The sequence below is a fragment of the Monopterus albus genome, unplaced genomic scaffold (genome assembly GCF_001952655.1).
Source record: "Monopterus albus unplaced genomic scaffold, M_albus_1.0 scaffold39.1, whole genome shotgun sequence".
Lineage (NCBI taxonomy): Eukaryota > Metazoa > Chordata > Actinopteri > Synbranchiformes > Synbranchidae > Monopterus > Monopterus albus.
The window spans coordinates 2,499,346-2,522,081 of record NW_018127919.1 but is presented as its reverse complement, the minus strand read 5'-3'; the positions used below and the strand labels follow the sequence as shown (position 1 = coordinate 2,522,081).

Genomic DNA, 22,736 nt, shown 5'->3' with positions numbered 1-22,736 from the left:
CTTGCTGAGTTTCTGACAAAGCTTAGGTTTTCTTTTACTCTCTGCATTCATTTGAATAACTTCATTTGAACACCTTAATTAAAATGATACTCTAAAGTGCCTTTGCTATGAGGATAACTGCACTCTTGCACAACCCTTATAAACATTACATGAGCTTAGATATCTCTTTAGAAATGTGCAGTTATTATTAGTCATAAAGGGAAATATATGGCTAATAATTACAAAGGCATCCTTAAGAGATCAAAAATAACTTCAAACTGAAAAGAACCATTGTACATTTATATGTCTGATCCCTACAGAATGTACAGTATATAAACATGAGACACATTATATTTGCAGTTCTTTTTCTAGTAGTAAGTATACACTGTAAAAATAAGCACATTTGGCTTTTTTCCTGCATGAGGACCCACACACTTGCACCAATATAAATTGCATTTGTACTATCAGTAGTGTGCTTCATTGTGATTATAGGAGTACAGTATGTGAGTTTATGCATGCTTGAGATAGCTGTTCTAGGTCACTGAAGACACACCTGCGCCTCTATTTCACTCATGTGCCATCCAGCTCTAAAGTCTCATCTTGGAGCTCTGACCGGCTGCTTCCAGTGTTTCAGCTGCTTTGTTTGTGACCCAGGCCTTGCTAAACTAGAGCCATAACACCCCACTGCCTGCCTCCCCTCTCTGTTCCCTCCTATGCCATATGTCCTTGGTAAAGAAAGACCCTCAGCCCCCTGCTGGAGATGCTGAGCTAACAAAATCCTCCTCAACGCTCTGTCTCTCTCTTACTCAGTTTTTCTCTTCCTTCACAAACACAGAGGTTGTTGTTTAAGGTTTGTAATTGTTAATTTTCTCACCTCACTCCTAGTTTTTTTTGAGGAATTCAGTGGAAAAGGATGTTAAGATGATATTAAAATTTCCAAAGGGCATTATAGACATCCACCTTAATCTGGAGCAAATAAACTGTGGACTAGAAAACATGGTGCAGATTAACTGAACATGTCACTTTAAGCCATGACTTCATTCTGGGGTGCTGGTCTCATGTCATGCCACTGCATCATTCACTTCTGCAAAACTTGACTCAGTCTCCTAGACTGGAGAACCTTGATATGACTCACTGATACTGGGCTAAAACATTTTGTTCTTTTATTTATCTAATTTCCTCTCTTGCAGAGGAAGATGCACATGCAAATTTTGGATTTCTTATGTTTGCCTAAGGTATAGATGAGCTTGTATCTGTGTGTGTAACTGAAGGGAGACTGTCCCTTTTCCACAGCAGCTCAGTATAAATCTAATGAATGCAGTTTTCAATGTCACAGCAAAATACAGTACGGTGCAAATCTCTCCTGAGAGGGAGAGAGAACACAGAGGTTGTATTGGAGGAGGGGGAAATGGACAGAATGAGGAACAGAAAGAGAAGATGAGGAGAGGAAATACAAAAAGGGCATGAGGGTTGGGTCAGGGTAAAATAGGTGTGTTGTCATCACCAATACCATTCGATGGAGAAGGGGAGGAAATAGAGGGGGGATGGGGTGGAGCAGAGCCACAATTGTAATCCTCCTCCTGAGGATGATGTGTGCCAGAGAATGAGAATACTGTAGAAAGGAAGAGAGCATTTACAGATGGGAAACACCGTCAAGCTTCCAGACTGGAACAAAGGATTGCCGTGAAGACAGGGCAGAAGGCACTGTTACATCTTGAATCCTTTCTTTCTGTGCAACATCAGGCAGGAACAGACACAGCAGTATGGTGGGAGGCGTTCTTGCAAACATAAGTGAAGCAGGGTAGCAATCCAAGCACATTTACAAGAACAGGGAGGGAGGAAGATCTGTGAGAGGAGGAGGGGGGAGGAGTGGGAGTTGTTGCATGCTCACAGAGTGTGAAAGAGATAGAGCTTTTCCACGAGCAAGAAAGAGACACAGAAACAGAGAAGGGAGAGCACAAAGCAGAGATGAGGACTGAACACAGAGGTAGAAATAGTTGGCAGGACTGAGATCTGCACAAAAACGTGAGCAAAGGAGGGAAGAGAGAAGAAGAGAGTGAAGGTTGAAGGAGAGCAGGAGGAGAAGGAGGGATGCAAGATGATGGAGCCCAGAAATAGGTTTCACAGGACAGCTTTTCATCTTCACTCTCTGCGGCAGACATGACTCTGGGTACCGGGCTGTGCTGAAATCAGCCAGGGGGACAACACAGGACAGCAGGTCTGAAGCATACTGCCTGGGTTCAGCCTCACTGGATGCAGCAAAACAGTTGATTTATTACTGAGGGGCTGCGTGGCAGTGCGTTTGTGTGTGCTGCTCTGATTGTATGCATGTAGGTTTTTATGGGTCCTTGTAGCACTCGGAGCAGTGGGAGCAACCATTCCTCCAGTTGTAAAATGACATTCAGTAGGCAGGAGTTTTGTGTGCTGGTGTGGATCTGCAGTCCTCAGTAGGATGTGTGAGAGTGAGATTCAGAGCTGTCACCGGGTGCAAGCATGTGTGTGTATGGTGCTGTTTGCTGAGGTGAGCCAAGGAGGATCAGCTATATGCAGTGTGTGTGTGTCTTTAGGTTAGAATAGCAAGGGTACAACACAAGGTAGAGATCCTGCACAATGCAAGGACAAAAGCAGCACACCACTGATGGCAAGGAGTGCAGCTGAAGTACAAGGAGTGCCCTGGGGGTAGGGTGGAGGACGAAGGCAGGGACAGAAGAGGAAGAAGAGAAAAGAGCAAGAGGGTGATCATGGCTGTCATACAGTGAGCTATAGCGTATGTTGTAGGGTAGATCATAGTGGTGCGGCAGGGGGAGGACAAGCACCACTGCACAGGAGAGGGGGAGTGACTGAGGGAGAGAGGGAGAGAGGAGGGGTGAGGCAATCAGTTCAGCACCTCTTCTCCACTAGCACGAGAAGCACAGCAGGACAGGCCCAGGAGAAGACACTCACTCCCCCACACACAGCCAAAGACGCAGTGACGTGTAGAGGTCAAAAGGGAGCTGGTGTGGGATGGGGAGTGGGGGGAGCTATGCATACTCCCCTGGCCAGTAGGTCCACAAGAGTCCAGGCAGTCCTGAGAAGAAGGAGAAGGAGTTCGTCACAGTAAGAGGGGACAGCTCCCCGAGTCCTGTTTCCTCTGACACCTCTGCCACCTTTCCATCACCATGGGGGAATGGACCATTCTGGAGAGGCTGCTGGAGGCAGCTGTGCAGCAGCACTCTACCATGATTGGAAGGTAAGACCCTGTTCAGTTGTGTATGTAAAAATTTTAGTTTCCAGTTCTCTGTCTGTGGTTTTGTTCACACTCACCAGTTGGATTTTTTATAGCATACGTTATCCAGTGTGTTTCATATTTATAGCATCCCCCCTCCTCAGGCCTGTCCCAGTGCTCTCCTCTGTTCTACAGTTCCCCCACAGTCATCTCTGCCTCCCCTGTCCTTTCCTCCACCCTGCTCTCCTCAACCTTATCCTCCACACCCGCCATTAGTTAAGAGATAAAGTAATTGCACATAATCAGTTGCAAACCTTGCTGGGAATTATGGATAAGGTTCCAGTGTTGATGCTACCTAATAGCTTAACTGCTGATAGATAACGATTGATGCTGTTGGCCACAAACCAACAGGACAGACGGAGGAAAGGGGAGTGGGAGTGAGTGGAAAGCAGAGCAGAGCAGAGGTGCGGAAGATGAAAGGATGCTGAGCAAGCAGGTGTGAAAGGTAGAATCAAAGGGGGGATAAAAGGCTCTGAACTCAGTGTGAAGCTAAGACAGAAAAGTATAAAGAAAAACAAACTTGTTCAGTTAAATTTTTTTTTACTTCATGGTGAATGTCTGATTAGATCAGTTCTCATATTTTGTGTGAGAATGGCTCGTGGTGGAGGGTTGAACAGGTGAGCTTTTAGTTTGATTAGCAGTGGAGACATGCCATGGAGACATGCTGTAAAATCTGTGTGAAAAATGTGCTCCACATCATCTCTGTGTAATTAATTAATGCAGAAGTGGATTTTTCCACCTATTAAACACAATCCAAAAGTCATGCTGGAATGCTCACTTGGAAAAGTGAAGAGTCAATATGTTATAGCCAGTGAAATCCGGAGGTATACGTACTGTAGATTTTCAATATGAGAATTACATTACATTAATTACAGAAAAACAGCCAAGAAAACTATGAACCTGACTGACTGCTGTCCTCCTGAATCCAGAGCAAAGGTAGTCCACAATAACGGCACAGCCTAACCTGCTCCAGTGGATTTTTGTGTCTTACATTGTGTCAATATTAAATGAGGGAAATTGGCTCATGCTTTCCACTGAATACACTATGCACTGCATGCACAGAGCCATTAGTCCAAATCCTTCAAAATCAGTGACACTGTAACTGCATCAAATTGACAGAGATGATGTAAACCACATTACACCAAAATGAAATCTGAAACCATGTGAGATGGAGGTTTTCGTTCCAGTAAAACACTATACCAAGCCATTTAAGTGAGTTCTTCCTGTGTGGTTTTAAGTGTGGCTAAATAATTTTAATTGAGTGTTCAAAAGGAATGAAAACCTGCATATAGTAGAGCATGATGACTTGATTTAAAGATGCATTAAGCAATATTTTATACCACTTAATCATATGACTCCCTTCCGATTTTGGTATTGTTATTATTGCTGATATCACTGAGAATCAAAATCCCACTTTGAAGCTCTGTGAAGCTTTTGGCCATTTTGGTTTCTGGAGTGACAGAACCAAATTACTGTTGACTCATATATGACCAAGGGCAGCTGCTCCCAGCACAGATGCTAAAAAGCTAACTGTATGCTAACTGCTCAGCACAAAGTTACAAAGATCTGGTGAAAAGTAGTTGGACATTTAGGAAGCCAATAGGAGACGTATTTTTCTCATGAGCTGGAAAACCAAGCGAGGGCTAAACGCCAGTGAATATTGGAATTACATTCAACAGGTGGCCAGAAAAAGGAGACCAAAGGGAGGTCCGTGTTGCTCTGTTTCTGCTGGATGTGTAAGTAGGCAACTGTTTGCTAACATCTTAGCCATAACAACCTGATAAGCTAACTGCTAACTGTTGTGAACTTGTTCTGGAGTCTTTCCGCCCTCTAGTGGTCAACATTTACTTAATGCAGCTTTAAAATCCAGTCTTGTCAGCTGAATCAGTAATACCCTGCAAGCACAGGGTACAAAGAATGCTGAAAACAAATCTTTGGATGATTCAATGACTGTAAGCCACCTACAGTATTTTAGAGGCACAGAAGAAACTCTCAATTTGTCTGCTACCACTTTCAAAAGTCATAATGATGATGTAATGGTTTCCACATATATGTTTAATTTGAGCTGTTTGTTGATCATGCACTTCACTGGCTGAACAATATAAAGGGTTCCCTGAACACCTGAAATACAGTTAGTAATATGAGCAGTGCTTTTCTGGATCCATGTAGAATAGCTTATTATGCATCGGTTTTTGTTCTAAATATGACATTGTGCACTAGATTAATTACCCACCTTCCCAAATGACATAACAGTGGATAGTTAAATGATAACATGAACCCAGTCAAATAACTGATCATACAGGAAGTAGTTTGTATGATGCTCACAGCTATGTGATACTGTGCTGAATACAGTGAAAAGCTCTGTAAACGATCCCTATGTGTTTTGACTTCCCTCAAGTTGTGTTTGTCTCTAGTGGACCCTAGGGCATTAGTTGTAACATTAGTCACATTCCAGTGACGTTCCCCGCATCTAATCTGCTTGTCTACATCATGCAAGCTAAAAACACTATATTTAGAATCATTGTGTACAGACCATGAATATTTTAGACAGTACATCCCTCAAAAATTTCTTTTTACCCTTGCCGAACCAATTTGGATTTGGTCCCTTTTAGCTAGTTTGCTTGCAGGATAAAAACTGTATCAGACAATTTTTTTTTATTATTTATTTATTTTTTTGTAGTTAGGCAAACAGAAAGACCTTGAGTTAGGGTGTAGCAAAGTATTATTACGAAGTGGTCTGGATCTTGGGTTTTTACCTGTACATAGATATTACATGTTAAACATTCTTAGACAAGCTTAGTAAGAACAAAAAACACCAAAAGATACAGATATGGTTCCTAATCATAAGCATGTGTCTGCATGGTCAGGAAATCAGTGATGCTTAACATTTACATGATCAGAATGATGTTTTTGGATGTATCAGCAAGTTGGAGAATTGTTCACCAATGGCACAGGTTTGTGCTCTAAAGGTGCCTCCTAAATTGTTTATGAGTAACTCCACATTATGGAGTCAAAACTGTTGCACTGACCTCTATGGGTTGAAAGGTTCAAGTCTGTTGCACCACTGACCACACCCAGCTGTGTTGTTGGGTGTGGTCAGGTGTGGTCTAATGCACTTGTGAACACAACCAACTGTGATTCAGTGTTGCATTACTGTGCACTTGTGAAGTGCCGCACTTCGCGGGGTGTGGGCGGAGCATGCAGCAACTGGTAGATGGCATCACATGTGAGATGTTCAGCCTGTGTGTCATTTTCTTTTAAAGAGTTTGCATGTGTGCACTTGCAGAAAGTTCCAAAGTACAGAACAGTGATGTCTCCCCATGGCTGAAAAGTCTCCCCTGTATCAAAACTTTGGAACATGGTTGCATGTCAGTCATCTCTTATGAGGATGTTCCACCATGAGACATAGTCATATAGCGCTGTCAGATGTCTAGACTGTCTAATCCTGCTAGAGTTAAGATGCTTCTTAATTGCAGGCTTTAAGCTAACCTATGCCCTGGCATAGGATAGATAATTAGCCTAGGAATGGGAATAAAAATAGAAATGGACTGACTGTGGCATAGGTTAGCTTAATTATGGTCTTTTAAAGAGACAGTCAAACTGAGAGTTGCTTCTGTGCCTCTGACTAACCACAGGTGGCTTGCATAATATGACTCATTCAAAGAGTAATGTTGTGTAATGTGATTTCAATAAGCTTGATTTCTAACTGGGCAATGTACAGTGTGTGCATGGATAACCAATTATTTTAATTGTGATTACACAGTGAAAGAAATTATTGTCAAGGCTGCATTACCCTTATTCCTTAGCCTAGCCCAAATTTCTTGTACTGTACATTCAGTGTTACAATGGCCCTGGGGTTTTCAGCATTAGATAACTGACAGTATGGCCTGTCTAAACCTATCTCCCTGAATGTGTTAATTAAGGAAATTAAAAAGGGTTCTGCTTTTGATGGGCAGAGACAGTGAGGCAACCAGGGTGAGTTTAATAAGACTATAGCCTCACAGAGGTTCTTGACTGAAAGTTTGTAGTGAAGCACACTTGTACTTGTGTACGTACAGGCTGACTAACTTTCAAAGCAGCATCCTCTTGGACTCTTTCAGTTTCTTAAAGTTTACACACCTCTACCTGATTTTTGTCACCAACCTCAACAACACCACTTCAATGACACCAGTAGCCTTGAAAATGTTTGCAGTTCTGTAACATATGTCTGTTCTGTTATACGTTATGCAGTTCAACTGTCAAACAGATTTGCTCATAGTTCTGATGCAGCAGTACACAATATTGTATATTCATGTATAGATAGTTTATGCATATAAAAATGTTACATTAGTTATTAATATACTTTTCCTTCCATCTTGTTCATTATTTGTGACCAGCATTTCAACACCCTAAAATTATACATTCCCATGCTGCATGTTTAATCCAGTGTCACAAGCAACTGTTTGTATACTTTGCCAATCTGCCAAAAGCAGACTTGACCACACAACACTGCAAACAACTGAATGTGGCCTTTGTGTAGCACCATCTGTATTTGTGATCTCTATCTGAGATTTTTATTTGAATTTCCTAAAGGTTTACATAAATTTTTATAATAAAAGATAAAACACATTTAAATAATTAAACTTCATTTTTTGATGTATACATATACACATATTAAAACAAGATGTGCTAAATATTTTCTTTTTTGACATGCAGTGTTCATGTGTTTTGTAGACCGCAGGTGTGGAGTTTGTGTGTCTTGAAAAAAAAAAGTGTGAGAGGATGAAATCTTTTGGGTTTAAAGTTATAGACCTCACATGTAGGAAGGAAGAACTAAAGGAACAAATGTGTTCATGCATGCTTCTCTACCCTGCAATGCTGTAGTGAGGTCAGCGCCAAAGACAAGTAGAGAGTAGAGAGGCAGAGATAATGGATGACTATAGTGATCTAAGGAAGGTAAAATAAGGGTTTCCAGATGGAAGGAAAGAGAGGAGAGGATGTAAGCTGTGGAGGCAGAACGGTCAACACAAAGGAAGAAAAGTTTTCCCTCTGCAGAGGTTCAGTCCTCAGAATCTGTGTCAGAGCTAGTTCCTCTGGAGCTGCTGACTGACACTGCTGCTGAGGAATAGTCACACACACACACACACACACACACACACACTCAGTATGTGTCCACTGCATTTATGCAGTTTTCTGAAAAAACACAAGCTCCTTTCAGTTAAGGATAAACACCTTTATTGGCCAAGTATGTTACACACAAGGAATTTGTTTCCAGTACAGAACCAAGGCAGCCATCTTTGGCGCCAACTCATACCGATGGCTCTAACCATCAGGGCAACGGGGGGCGTTCAGTGTCTTGCCCAAGGACACTTCATCACGTGGACTGCCGGCACTGAGATTCCAACCTCTAACCCTTTGGTTGGGAGACGACTGCTCTACCCACTGAACCACAGTCGTCCCCTGTTAGTTAAATTTCACATTATGTTGTGACGTTTGTACTATGCAGTAATTTTACTATCTTGTAAAAGCTGAGGAAAATGGCCTTCTGGGAGAAATAACATACCATTTTCATCATCTATGTAAACACATCAATGCAGGCTGGGCTGAATAAACAGCACCTTTAATAAAAGGCAGAAAGTCTTTGAAAATTGAATTTTGTTCTGTTTTGTTTCTATATCCATTTACATTTTTATTAGTTTTCCCCCTGTGTAACAGACTTAATCTATTTATTATTTAACATCTATCACTCCCCATTTGAGGATTATAAATACTTCACAAAAACATAATAAACCCCATGTAGACCTTGTTTCATGTTGCAACTAATGTTGTTATTCATTAAAAATATATGCACATTTGACCAGCCTTTTAGTGTAATGGACAAAGTGAAGTATAAAGTATCTTGTTGCTCTCTATTTATGTTAAGAAAAAAAAAAAAAAACAACTGTTGAATGGATACTCTTGAAATATTGATGAAACCAAAACATACACCCTATTTGTTGGCTCTAAAACATGATACTTTGCCTCTTGGCCCCATATATATTCATTCTTCAAGCACAGACAGTATGTTCTCTCTCCACTTTTCCTAAATAGGCCAGGATATCCCCAAGAAAGAGATTTTTTAGAAGGGCACCCTACTTCTTCCAAAATAATTTAGAATGCTCTGCTTTAATTGAGGGCATTATCCTGTCTAACAGCAAATCGGCATATAGTTCATGTATCATTAATAGTCACGTTCCTGGATAAAATCTATACTGTCTGGGAAGATTGTACCGCAAAGCAAAGCATTGGAGGCGATATCTCAGCATCTAGCAGGATTAGTAATCCATCATCCTGCAGTGAGGAGCAGGACTGTTTTTCAAATTAAACCACTTTTCTGCACATCTAGAGTTGTCAGTAGTTTATTTGTGCAGCGGTCCCTGATGTTGAATGCTATTGATTGCACTGTTCGACTGGGGATTTTGCCAGTAAAGCTGAGCTCAGCTTTCATTCAGTGCAGGCTATTATTCATTTCAGCAACACACTGATGGTCTGTATGAGCTCTACCGGCTGTGTAATGCTTCTCTCTACAGAACCTAAATGATTTTTATTTCAGTGGTTTTTCCTGATGTGGTGAAATTCCCTAATTAGGTTAGGATAGTGTTTCTTTTCCTGACCTGAGAGCCTGCTAAAATTATCATAAATCTCAGCATATGTATATATTTTCAAGCTCACAAAAGCAGCTACAAGTAGACTGTTTAGATTATAAAACGTATGTGTTTTTCACTAAAGGTATATCCATCTATGAGTTTATTAATCCTAGAAATTAACTATAATTGTGTTTTCATACTGAGGAATTTAGTGGTTAATTAGTCAAGTTGTTGAATATCTGTGGGTTTGTTGCAGTGGGCGAGTCATTAATGAACACCAAACAATGTGTTAAAGAGACAAATGCACTGACTGATATGAACTATTATTTTACTGAGGGAAAATACAGGTTGGTTTATTAAAATATAAATAAAATGAAAGACAAAATCTAAGTTCACTGGTTAGTATGCCATTAATTTTTAGAGTAGATTGTAGAAAAAAGAAAGAAATGATGGCTGTTAAATCAATTTAAAATCTGGTGCAACACAAAACCGAGCAGCCAGGAGGAAAGTTGTAGTGCGGATTATCAGCAGCAACCAGGTCGCATCATATTGGCAGAAATTTTAATGATCTGCCAGAAAGTTTGCAGAAGCCATAAGTGAAGCAGGTGTTGTAGGAGTTATTTGCTATAAGATTTTTTCATTCATAAATACTTAAGTTAAAACTAGGTGTTTTTGCAACCTTGGTTATTATCACAGCAGCAGTACACAGACCTTTTAACATCTGATGACAGGTTATATGGACCAAATAATTGAAATAATCATTTTAAAGCTGCACAAAGTAGATCATGAAACTAACTAAATGTAATGTGATAGAGGTCAACTGAAGTGACAAACCTACACTTATCACCTAATTTTACAATTCCCCTCAGCTCTACAGAGCATTTAATATCATTTGTCTTGACTTGGTTTAATGACTCACAACTTTTCTGTTTTGAGTCAGTCTCACTGCTCTCACAGCTGTACTGTGCTTGTTGCCCAGCAACAAAGTGAGCGAAACATGACTTCAAATCAGTGCTAGTATTGCTTTGTGTTGGCCTGATGTGTAAATAGGTACATTTACATGTGTTTGCTAATGCATTCAACTTTCCATTTTTATGAAATGATAATATCTCAAGGTTGTGTTTTCAGCTAAACCAATTAATACTTCTTCAAAGTAACACACGCCACTACCTATACTACTGCACACAGAGTTACTGAAAGCCTCAGTATATAAAAAGATCACAAACATTTAATAGTTATTTCATGCATCTTCCACAATATAGTTACTTGAAATGCCTCTATATAAAAGTGAAGGTTAAACATAGAGCATTAATATCCATCCATTATCTATACCGCTTATTCCTGAGCAGCGTTGCAGGGGGGCTGAAGCCTATCTCAGTGGACATTGGGCGAGAGGCAGGGTCCACCCTGGACAGTCTATCACTGGGCTGACATATTGACCAACCACACACACTCACCCTCACTCCTACGGGCAGTTTAGAGTCTCCAATAAACCTAAGCTGCATGTCTTTGGACTGTGGGAGGAAGCCGGAGTACCTGGAGTGAACCCATGCAGGCACAGGGAGAACATGCAAACTCCGCACAGAAAAGACCCGGGCCGGCCTAGTCTTGAATCCAGAGCCTTCTTGCTGTGAATTGACAGCACTAACCACCTCGCTGCTGTGCCGCCCAGAGCATTTATATCATCTGCAAAATTGGGGCTGACCTATTAATTACTTGCACTTTTCATCGGGGACATGAAAACAGAAATGTGGTATTGTCGTTGCCATGGTTAATTCTGTAGGAAAAATTTCCTTTATTGTTCTCATTAATAACTTTTAAACAATGGTGTGAACTCATCTACTGTTTTGTATTTGACAGAAGTCATAACATAAGAAGTCTGTCAGTGTGACAGGTCAGAAACTGACACAAAAACAGCACATTGTGATGGCAGTAGAAAGAAAGTCACTTTCAGCTTTTCCCATTAAGATTTGCTGTGGCGGTCCATCACACTGACAACTCACATGTAGACAGTTGGCATATATTTTATAACAGATGCTCCTTCCTGACGCAACTTGGAATCAAACCCGGGGCGCCGCATCAAGAGCGCTGTGCTTTAACCACTAGCCTACCATGGACAGCTAGTGATGGCAATGAGTTTTGTTAAAAATTTCATTCAAGACAAAAATAATTTTGAATATTTCATTATTAATGCCAGGCCATATTCACTTCTACAACCTTGACACCTTTGTCTTTGTCTAAGCTGGCCTACTGGGGCAATGCATAGTGAGCCACTGACCACTTCGGAGTCATGTCCATCCCACGTGCAAACAAAAACTGGGGGCTTGTTTCTTTTGTAAGCCCCAATTTGTAAAAGCCTACCTTACGTGACATATGTACTTGTTAATAAATCACGACAACTCAAGGAGACCTAAACACCATTTGAGGCTGGCCAGTTCAAATTAACCACTACTGTAAGGGGAAAACACCTGACAGCACTATGTTAAACAGAAAAGAACAGAAATTCAACATTCACATCTGCCATTTACATCCTCTATTGATTTATTCAGATGTATATGCAGCTGAGCACCCGTGGAACATTTATATTATTTTTTTTTTAATTATAGCCTTTCATTCATCTTTGCATCATTAAAAACTTAGATTCAAACAAATGTGACTCTTCCTGATGTGTTGAGTTTGATTAGTTGGTGACTATGATGAGGATAGTTACATTTGATAAAGACACATTTTTAAAACAGAAAATCTACCCTAGAACAGCTGCAAAAACGATGCACCTTGAATTCCCGGGTCCAAATTTTTAAATTAATTTAGGTTTTCTACAGCCTCAGTGTGGGTTAACTGCAGAAAAATCTAAAACACCAGATTTATGTGTCAGTCAACTGGATTCTTAGTCTCACCATAAACTGAGTATAGAGAGAAAAAGTCCTTACATGGAAGGCAGGGAAGCTGCTGACATGTCCTCAGTCAACCTGAATGCAATGCAGTGACAATTCCTTTTTCCTGCAGTTTCATCTAAAACAAAGTTACTCAGCCTATTTGTGCTAGTGGGGGTCTACTTGTGTTCCTTTCCTATAATAAAATGAATGGGTGATGGGTACAAACCCCTATGTCTCACTGCAAAATAAACTAATTCTCTCTGGATGGGAGCTGAGTCACCCAGAAAAAGCCCATGTGAGTAATAACATTAGATTTACTTTCTAAAGATAATTACATGGCATTATCATATTGTCTGTGATTCTTCTGCAAATAAATCTATCCCATTTTTATTTTTATATTTCTCAGGAAAACATGTTGAACCTGTTCTAAATACTGAATAGATAAGATGTGATTCATGGAATATTCTGAAATGGCATATTGATGCGATCAACATAACATGCTGGTTTAGGAAACAAAGTGAAATGCTGCTACCACTCGTTTGAAGGTTTTTATCTTTCAAGTTATTTTAGATAGAAACACATCTACATAATGTTTGCCTTCGAAGCTAGAATAGAGATGAAAGGGCCATTTTAGATGAAAGGGCAATTTTAGATGGTACAAAGGCAAATGGGATAGAAGAAGGCTGCATCATCATCGTCATTATTATCATGCGTGATTGAGCTGTGCAGTGAGTTAATGGAAACCCTGTGCATGGAATTGCTTCAAACACAACATCCCCAAGCTCTGGGCAATTGCTGAGTTATCCATTTGAAGTAGCCAAGGAGTTTTGCTTAAGAAAATAGAGCAGAGGGAGTTTTGTGTGTCAAGATTTTAGCATAGTTTAATGTGTTATCATAACTCAGATCTTGTTTGTGTCTACTTCAGGCTAGGCATAATTGATGTGCTTACCTGCAGAGTCTCCCCCAATTAACTCTCTCTGTTTCCTTCCCTCTTGAAGCGCAGCTGGAAGCCCTTTTCTCTAAACTTGTTGAACGAGCAAGTGTGATAATTACATTTCTGTATGTGGTGACTTTGTGTTGTGGCAAAAAAGGACATTTACAGAAATAAAAGCCCTTTATGACAGTTGTCTAAAATCCTAAATATCAGAGAGGTTTGTTTTAAAACCAACTGTCAATGTTAAATATTTGAAAGCAAGAAATAAGTGAACCACTGGTTCAAGTTTATCTGCGATTAATGTCTTGGTCACCTTGACTTTAGTAGCACTTTAGGCAGTCATGCGCAACTGCTTCATTTGTGGGCAAGACCTAAAACTATTAAGACACTTTTGGAAAGGAGCAGTAGATGAGGGGTGGGAGGAAAGAAGTGTCGGCTGTCTGATAATTTAATTGCCTGCTAAGGCCTTTATTCCTTATAGGTTGTCATCAGTAATCAGTGGAGCTTATTATTGAGAGCGTATGGGTGGGAAAAATATTTTTACTCTCCACCGATAATACTGCACTAGTCATTCAGAAAACTGTACAAGATTTACACCATCATATGTTCATTACTCTTGACTCAGATACTGTAAAGAGTGATTTATATTCAAAATATGTGTATGTGAGAGTGAGGTGTGTGTGTGTGTGTGTGTGTGTTTCCTGACACATCTGCTGCTGTGCTTAAGGCCATTGTTGTCCCTGGAGGCTGGCAAAGCATCTGCTGTATGAATGAACGTATGTGTGTGTGTGAAAGCCTCTGGGAAAGACAGCCTGCATGTCCAGTTGACGCACCAGCTAAGGAGTAGCAACCATTACACCATACACTCAACCCTACAGGTCAATCAGCTGCCTGAGGATTGGTTCCTTGATTTGCACAATGGTAGAGTACCAGATCCTTAGCTTTACCTCTTCCTCTTGTTGTTCTTCTTGACATAAACATTAGCTTGTCCATGAGCTGCAGCTGAAAATGCTGGTTGTCAGTGAAGCAACACAAGGAATAAGACTTAGGCAAGAAGATGTGAGCCCAGTCCAGAGACACAGACAGTTTAGTTTTCTTTCAAATCTGATAAAATCTCTGGCACAGTGTTAGAAAGTCTAAGAAAAGGCGATCGATTAATCTGAGATGAAATTAGGTCCTCAAAGAAATAGGCAGTTAAATGAGGTGATGAGTGATGTGGGACATCAATATCTGACCACTTAAGAAACATTTGGTTAAAAGAACTGTGAAATAGAAAGCACACTAGTTTAGTGCCTGCATCTCCTTTATGTTTTCCTTTTTTAATCAGCTCAGCAACTGTCTTTAATTTACTACTCAGCCCCTCAGGTCTGAGGTACTGAAAATTCTCAAATCTTTTTTATCATTTATGGGGGATATTGACTATTCTGCAGGTTCAGCCCTTGGGGCTGTCCTGCCCTAATCTTCTCTAATGTACACTATTGCCTTGTTACTCTGCAGGACTTAAAACACTGATGTCTGCAGATAACCTTAGTTCACTGCTTTCTGCTAATGCAGCAATCTGCCCCATGCTGATTATCCTGTTACCCAGCAGTAGAGTACACACATACAAATGCACACACATATGCCTGCAAACACACACAGCACAACACTCAATACTTGCAATGCCTTGGAATTTTTTAATATCGAAACCTGCCCCACAAACAAGTGCAAACTGATTTCTGCAATGCTGCACTTCTAAATAGTTTCCTGTTTGATGAAAGGCCAACAAGTAACTTCACAATAGAAATCTGAGTTATATATTTATGGTTAATTTGGTGCCCGTTGAAGTAGAATATCACAGCTGAAATCTCTGCTAATTTTCAGCACTTTGTCTACTGTTGATGGCATCTTCATGGTGATAAACACAGACAGTTTGGGTTGTACACGTTGAACATGTTGATGCATCATTACTTTTGGTTTACTTACAGCAGAAATGTCCACCGATTCCACAGTGAATCCTGTAGTAGACTCTTTCATTTAAGGAGGAGACACAGAATCAGTCCACTCACCTTCAGTGCAAATGCCATCCATTTGTAGGCCATTAGTGTCCAGCCCTCTGGTTTTCATCAATGAATACACTCAATACACTCAGTGTGCTTTATTTATAATACCTACAATACCAAAACTAATGACAGAGATAAGCTGAAGCCAAAGGTTTCACACAGTATCTCAGTTATATTGGTAGATCATCAAATATATTTGAAATTATTAAGAGCTTTTTAAACTTTGAATATTGGAATTTTCAGTGATTTCTAATGACGTGCATGACATTAGCACATGTATAAATGGTGAAACAGTATTTTTAGAAGCATGAAATGCACTTTAGTGATATTTTAAGTGATTATCACTTATTATTTGTAGTTCTTTTTAAATATGCGTCCATGTAACTACATTTGTATTAATGGTTCCTGAGAGCTTTATACATTATTGAACTGAATAAGGTTCGATTTGCCATAGAACTTGTGCTGAAACATGGTTACCATGCATGTGGGGTAACAGCAAATTAAAATGTGTTAAGCAATGATAAATATGGAGACAAAGTTGGTAAAAACTGAAGAAAACAAACCTGGAGTCTTGAGGGTTCAGACTGCTACTAAGCCTAAAACTATACATCATAGTATAGTCTTAGGTTTTGAGTTTTATACGTGTATATTCATGTAAGTGAAAGTGTCCACTAGTAATGGGAAAGTCACAGGGCTTCGCAGAACATAAAGAACCTATTTTCAGTTACAGTGGTGTTTTATGCATCTTTATTCTGCAGAGATTCAATTACAACAACTAATTATAAAATAAAATCATTGGTTGTGTCTGGGTAACTTCAAGCATTTCTTTTCACTATGAAAGGTCCTTGCTGTCTTGGAGCTTGTGTCATTAATAGATATGTATGTAGCTATCAGGCAGACTAGTGACATTTACTTAATGCTGTTACAGTGTAGTAGGCTAATTATCACTGACATGAGAAGAGACAGAACAGACAGAGTGTATGCAAGACATGCTGTAAGCTACTAGCCTGGTGTATTGTTGTAAATCAGCAGCCAGCTGTGTGGCTTCTCATATTGATACTGAACATGAGCTTGTTTTATATTTCCTATATTATATTAAATTAAACATATATCTACATATAATTGTGCAATGTCGACCATAAAGTTCTATGTCAGTGAGCCATATGCATCAAATGACTAGCTGTGTTGCAGAGAACCATCACAAACAACCCTTAGGTCAAATATACCACTGTCAAATGACAATCAAGGGACGTGTGGACACAGCAAAGGATCAGACAGTGACTGAATATCTTTATGTAATTATCCACACAATCTGCATTTAACATCTGGAAGACCGACAGTGCAAAGAAGCCAGATTTTGCTGTATTTCCAAACGCGCTGACAGTCAGTGTAACGTGTCTGCTCATGGCTGTTCACAGCACAGATAGTTAGATATGCTTGCCATTTTGCACAAGTCATAAAGATGGCTGACTCTCTCTTTGTTCATGTTCTCCTGTCTGTCTTTCTCACAGAAAAACATACTGGCATGCACTCGCAGGTGGGGCAGGAACAGTTTTACAGCGGCGTGCTGCTCTATTTTAAGTCTGCTTCACCTAACCCGTTTCCCTGTTATACCTCTTACTGTCACCTGTCTCCCACTCTGCTTTTACAAGCTCTCTCCTCATTCGCCTCATTCAAAGACATTTATTTTTACTCCTACCAAGGAAGCATAAGTAACTTTTCAAAAAATTTCTCATAATTTTATGATATTTTTCTTCCCTACCTCTGTGTCTACACCCACCCTCTCTCCCTGAGCTCTTTTCCCAGTCAATACCCTCTGCTAATATGCTGGTTGCTGTGGTAACTAGCCATGGAAGGCAGGTATTTTGAGTCCTCATTAAAAGATAAACAATAGAATCTCACTTGATGTGTGGATAAAAACTAAACTTTTCAGGTGCATATTTCTTAATGCACAAGTATAATATTACCTGTATTAAAAGCCACTGTAGCTGACATTTAGCCCCGTTGTTTTAATTTACCTGAGGCCAGATCCCATCTGTCTCTCTTTCTTTAGTTGCCTTGGGTGGCCCTCTTGTTCTTGGAATAATGCATGTTCTAAGTAATTGTCTCCTCAGCATAGGGAGCATGCACAGCCACTGCATTGTGCCATAAATACCGGGGAGACCTATGTGCAGGCTTTTCTCACTCATTAGAAAGAGCTGACAGTGCAGTCCTTAACCCCCAGTTCTCCTCCGCAGTGCCCATGCTCGATCGACACCAGAAAATAACAGTACAGCACACCAGTCTCGCAAAGGCCTTCAAAAGCAGTTGCATCTCTCTCTAGATTCACCAAGCCCTTCAGACACAGATTTTGTTAAGTGCAGCAATGATGCTCAATGGGAAGTTGACCCAGTTTTTAGAAGATGCCACTATTATGGTTCAGCGTGAACAGTACAGTAAGATGCTTGGTATTGGCACCGTTAACCAGTCGCTTCTATTTAGCAAATTTGAGGTAACTGACCTTTTCAGTATCTCAGCTTCTTAAACAGCACCTCTAAAAGCTCTGCAACTGTGACACTCATTGATCCATCCTGTAATATGGTGCCTTCCTCTTCGCTCACTTGATGTCCAAGTGGGTAAGAGCAACATTCAAAGAGGCCATTGGTACAGCAATGATTATAGCAACAAATAACAGATGATAAAATATGAGGAAATAAAAGGCAGAAATTAATATTAGCTGAAAAATACTAATAATAAATTGACACTCTTTTTTAAAAGAATGGATAGCAATCACTGCTTAAGCATGTATGTGCTGTCACATGCTGACATCAATGAATATGATCCACTTCAGCTCAGAAGTGAAGATGGGCTGAAATCACTTTCATATTCTGACAGCCCCTCCTGTTATAGTCTCTTTTGACTTGTGCATGCATGCTTTCTAAAATGCAAGTCAACCATCCAACAATGTTGTTCAGTTGTCACAGCAGCTGAGGGGTAACAAGTCCAAACACAATCACATTTATTCATGTTTATATTAGCTCAAACAAGGGATCTTGGCCTAAAACCGATTTTCTTTCTGTTGCTCAGAAATGGTACAGGTTGAACTCAAAGTTATTCTGTCAATGTCCAATTAGACTTGCACTCATTACATTGTCAGAATCATATTGAGATACAATATTTCCTCAACCTCTGCGCATTTGCTCTTCATTAAATGACATTCTCCCTTTCGACCCCCCCACCCCCACACCCCGGTTTCTCTCTGCAGGATCCTGCTGACTGTGGTGGTGATTTTCCGTATCCTAATAGTTGGCATAGTGGGTGAAAAGGTGTACGAGGATGAGCAAATCATGTTCATCTGTAACACAATGCAGCCGGGCTGCAACCAGGCTTGTTATGACAAGGCCTTCCCCATCTCGCACATCCGCTTCTGGGTCTTTCAGATCATCTTGGTCTGCACGCCGAGCCTGTGCTTCATCACATATTCTGTTCACCAGTCTGCTAAGGCACGTGACCGAAGCTACTCTCTCCTGCATTCTCACACGGATCACCATGGCCACGGTCACCACGGTCGCCATCATGATCATCATGCTCGCAAGCTTCATGCTCGCAATATCAACGGCATCCTGGTGCACCCTGACAGCAGTAAGGAGGATCATGACTTGGATGTCAAGGAGATCCCTAATGGACCCCGGGGACTCCCTCCAACACACAAGAGTGCTAAAGTGCGGCGGCAAGAGGGCATCTCCCGTTTCTACGTCATTCAGGTGGTGTTCCGCAATGCGCTGGAGATGGCTGGCCAGTACTTCCTGTATGGCTTCAATGTGCCAGGGATGTTTGAGTGCGATCGCTACCCATGTGTGAAGGAGGTGGAGTGTTATGTGTCTCGTCCCACAGAAAAGACCGTGTTTCTGGTCTTTATGTTTGCAGTGAGCGGCATATGCGTGTTGCTCAACCTGGCTGAGCTCAACCACCTCGGGTGGAGGAAGATAAAGGCGGCCGTCAGAGGGGTGCAAGCCCGAAGAAAGTCCATCTGTGAAGTGCGCAAGAAGGATGTTTCACACCTGTCCCAGGTCCCCAACCTGGGCAGGACCCAGTCTAGTGAGTCAGCTTATGTCTGACAGAGGCTTCTCTGCCTGGGGCCCCCAAGACTGATTTTTTCCCTGGCCCAGGACCCTAGGGCACAAAAGTCACCACTGCATTATTATCCAGGAGCACAGACAGACCCTCTATAGTCACGATGAAGCATTATTAACTCACAAAGTACAGACTCTGACACATCAAGAGAGAAGACCCACCTTCCTTAAAAAGCAAATTTGTCGCTGTAACAAAATCTACACCTAAAACTTATATGACAGAGAGTTCTGCTCTGCCTAGGTGACACTAGGTGCCTTCAAAGGACCCACCAGATAAAACTGAGCAATTATGAATCAAACTAAAGCACTGTAAAGATGGCCTGAAGTTCAAATTTCTGATGTTTTTCATTATTTCTCTTTGCTGTAGATCAGAAATAACTCCCTCATTTTCCAGTTATGTGTATATGCAAGACCTTAAACGTGTGCATGGATATGCATGTGTGTGAAAGCTAGTCTCTGACTTTGAGAAAGAAATGTGAATGCTAAAATAATTTAGGCTAGTGGGAGAAAGATAATTGTGTCTCATTGTCTACTGGCTTTGAGTAACGCCACTGAACAGACCAACAAGCAGCTTTTAAAAACATGTTCTAAGAAACTTACACATTGGCCAACAAAAACACCAACGGCACTTAAACTATCAGCATAAAACGGAACACAATATTTGCTGTCAATGTACCAGGCTTTTTCTTAAAAATGGTCACTAATCTTGATATTGGTTGCTGCTTTAGGTGCCAGTCAGACTACAGAATGACATTGCCTGGAAGCTTTGCTCCAAGTGACAAACATGGTGCACTGAAGATGAGTTAGATCTACTTTTCAACACTGTGTTATGCACTGCAGCGCTCCAGATGCCTGTGAGGCTCACTGTTTACTCTCAAAACCCACTGAAATGTGTGCCAGTGTTTCCACTTTAGTTTGTAAAGTGTAATTTCTGGGATGAATGGAAGTACATAAAGATTTTTTCAATTTAGCAGGAAGAATATTGTAGTCACAAATATTTTAGTTTTTTGTTACAAGATGATTTGGTGCCATATTGTACATAGATGAAATGTAATAATTGATTAGCCTTTTTTTTTATTTTATTCTGTATAGGTGGGATTCACTTGGATGGGGGAACAGGGGTGGGTGGTAATGAGTCATAGATTGCCAGCTTTAACAGTATGTATTATTATCATGCTCTTTATTACGCCTTTGCCCTTTAATAGAGACTGTATGTTCCCCTATGGACTTTGAAAAAGGCATGTTACTGAAACATAAATAGAATGAATAGAGTATGACATGTACTTAAAAAGAGACTTTTATTTATTTGCATCCTGCTCCTGTGAAATGTAATACTCAGCATGCATAAAAATGAAAAATATAGAGACATGAACATAGAACCCCACTGGGGGAATACTGAAAGTGAATAACTGAAAGGCTCCAGAGCTGCAGCAATAATAATATATAGTGTATGAAAAAATATGTGAATAAATTATTATGCAACAGTTATTTTGGCTGTGCTGTGGTTAACAAGCAAGTAATAATTGCTGTTGCCTTTTTGCTTTTACCAGGATGTTGTATGGTAAGTATAAGCCAACTGTATTATTGTGGAATCCTGTCTCTAATACCACTAATAACACAAGATGAAAATACTCCTACACACACGACACCATACTTAAAAAACAACACTATTATCATCAAATTGTATTTAAAGAATCAAAAGTAAAAACCACTCCATATGCAAGAAACGATTCCCTCTAACTATTATATTGTGTATGTAGACTTTTACTGTTTTAGCGGTTTGATGTGTTGCTAATTTAAATGTGCGTCACATTCAACTGGATGGATAAAGCTATAAAAAGCATCATATTGTAGATGTTTATCTTAGGTTTTGTATCTAAATTTTTTTTCTGCAAAATAATAAAAGAATAAAGTAGAGTTTAAAAGTATCCTGTCCCCAGAATGTAGTGGAGCAGAAGCAAAAAGTAACACAAGATGGAAACACAATGGAAATGCATTTAAAGTACAAATACCTTAAAATGCACTTAAATGCAGTTTCTTTACTTTCCACTGCTGGTGGTGTACAGAGCAGTGTGGTATTACTGTAACAGGAAATCAACTGTAGGGGACAGTATATACAACACAGGTTGCGGGGTATAATGCAGTTCTTTCAAACCCTGCTTTAATATTTATTATTCAGCAATGAGAAATTATGCATCTCTGAGAGATGCACTCTTTCAGCTGGTGTTGAGAAACTGTGGATATTTAAACTGCTCACTTCCATATAAACCTCCTGGCTAAAGTAAATTCATAGCTAAACTGTAAACAATAACTTCTTCTTGCAGTTGTTTTGATAACTTTAATGTTTTTGTGGTGAAAATGTCATTTTTACAGAGAGATTCTTTCTCTGTTGTTTCTCAGGTTTAAAGTAAGTTCTAGTGTGGGCCTGATCATCTATGAGTGAGCTTTGTGAGGGAGAGGAGAGGCACAAACCTTTTAGTGTTATTAAACCTTCAGTTGGTGCAGTCGGCATGCAGCCATGTCCTGGGAAACACTGAAAACACAGTGGGACTAGAGGAAGAGGGGCAAGGGTATTGGAGTGGTGTATTAATAAAGTTGATTGTCTGATAGGGTGAATGGTGTGGTAATTCATTCACTTAAAGGCTGCACTGTGGTCATTCTGGCATGAGAATACAGTTGCTGTGATTCACTCTATGTAGAGTGTGATACGTATTTACATCAACAAAATCTCTCTCTCTCACACACACACACCCACACACACACACACACACACACAGAGGGGTCGCACATGCCTAAACAGAAGCTCTGCTGAGGATGCATCCAGGCCAGTTGCTGTGGTGACAGCAGGGCAGTAATGATGTTAAGCACCACAGGGACCACAGTAGTGAAGGACAGAAACGGCACTGCACCATCTGCCGTCACT

The 22,736-nt window shown here is 40.4% G+C and overlaps 1 protein-coding gene across 2 annotated transcripts; it reads left to right on the top strand.

The window, feature by feature from the left end:
• Positions 1-1,599: 1,599 nt before the first annotated feature.
• Positions 1,600-21,923, top strand: LOC109959559 (gap junction delta-2 protein-like). 2 transcript variants are annotated; one of them, XM_020599018.1, is made up of 3 exons: positions 1,600-3,208; positions 4,924-4,980; positions 18,946-21,923. In XM_020599018.1, exons 1-3 carry the CDS (start codon positions 3,138-3,140, stop codon positions 19,796-19,798), a joined length of 981 nt encoding a protein of 326 aa, XP_020454674.1. In that variant the 5' UTR covers positions 1,600-3,137; the 3' UTR covers positions 19,799-21,923. The 2 variants fall into 2 exon arrangements, with proteins under 2 accessions (XP_020454674.1, XP_020454675.1); XM_020599019.1 differs by lacking the exon at positions 4,924-4,980 and having other exon boundaries at positions 18,946-21,922.
• Positions 21,924-22,736: the final 813 nt, after the last annotated feature.

Coding starts and splice junctions, on each gene's coding strand:
- LOC109959559 (XM_020599018.1), top strand. CDS start 3,138: ATGGGGGAATGGACCATTCTGGAGAGGCTGCTGGAGGCAGCTGTGCAG. Junction 3,209..4,923: donor CACTCTACCATGATTGGAAG/GTAAGACCCTGT, acceptor TACATTCAACAG/GTGGCCAGAAAAAGGAGACC. Junction 4,981..18,945: donor GCTCTGTTTCTGCTGGATGT/GTAAGTAGGCAA, acceptor TTCTCTCTGCAG/GATCCTGCTGACTGTGGTGG.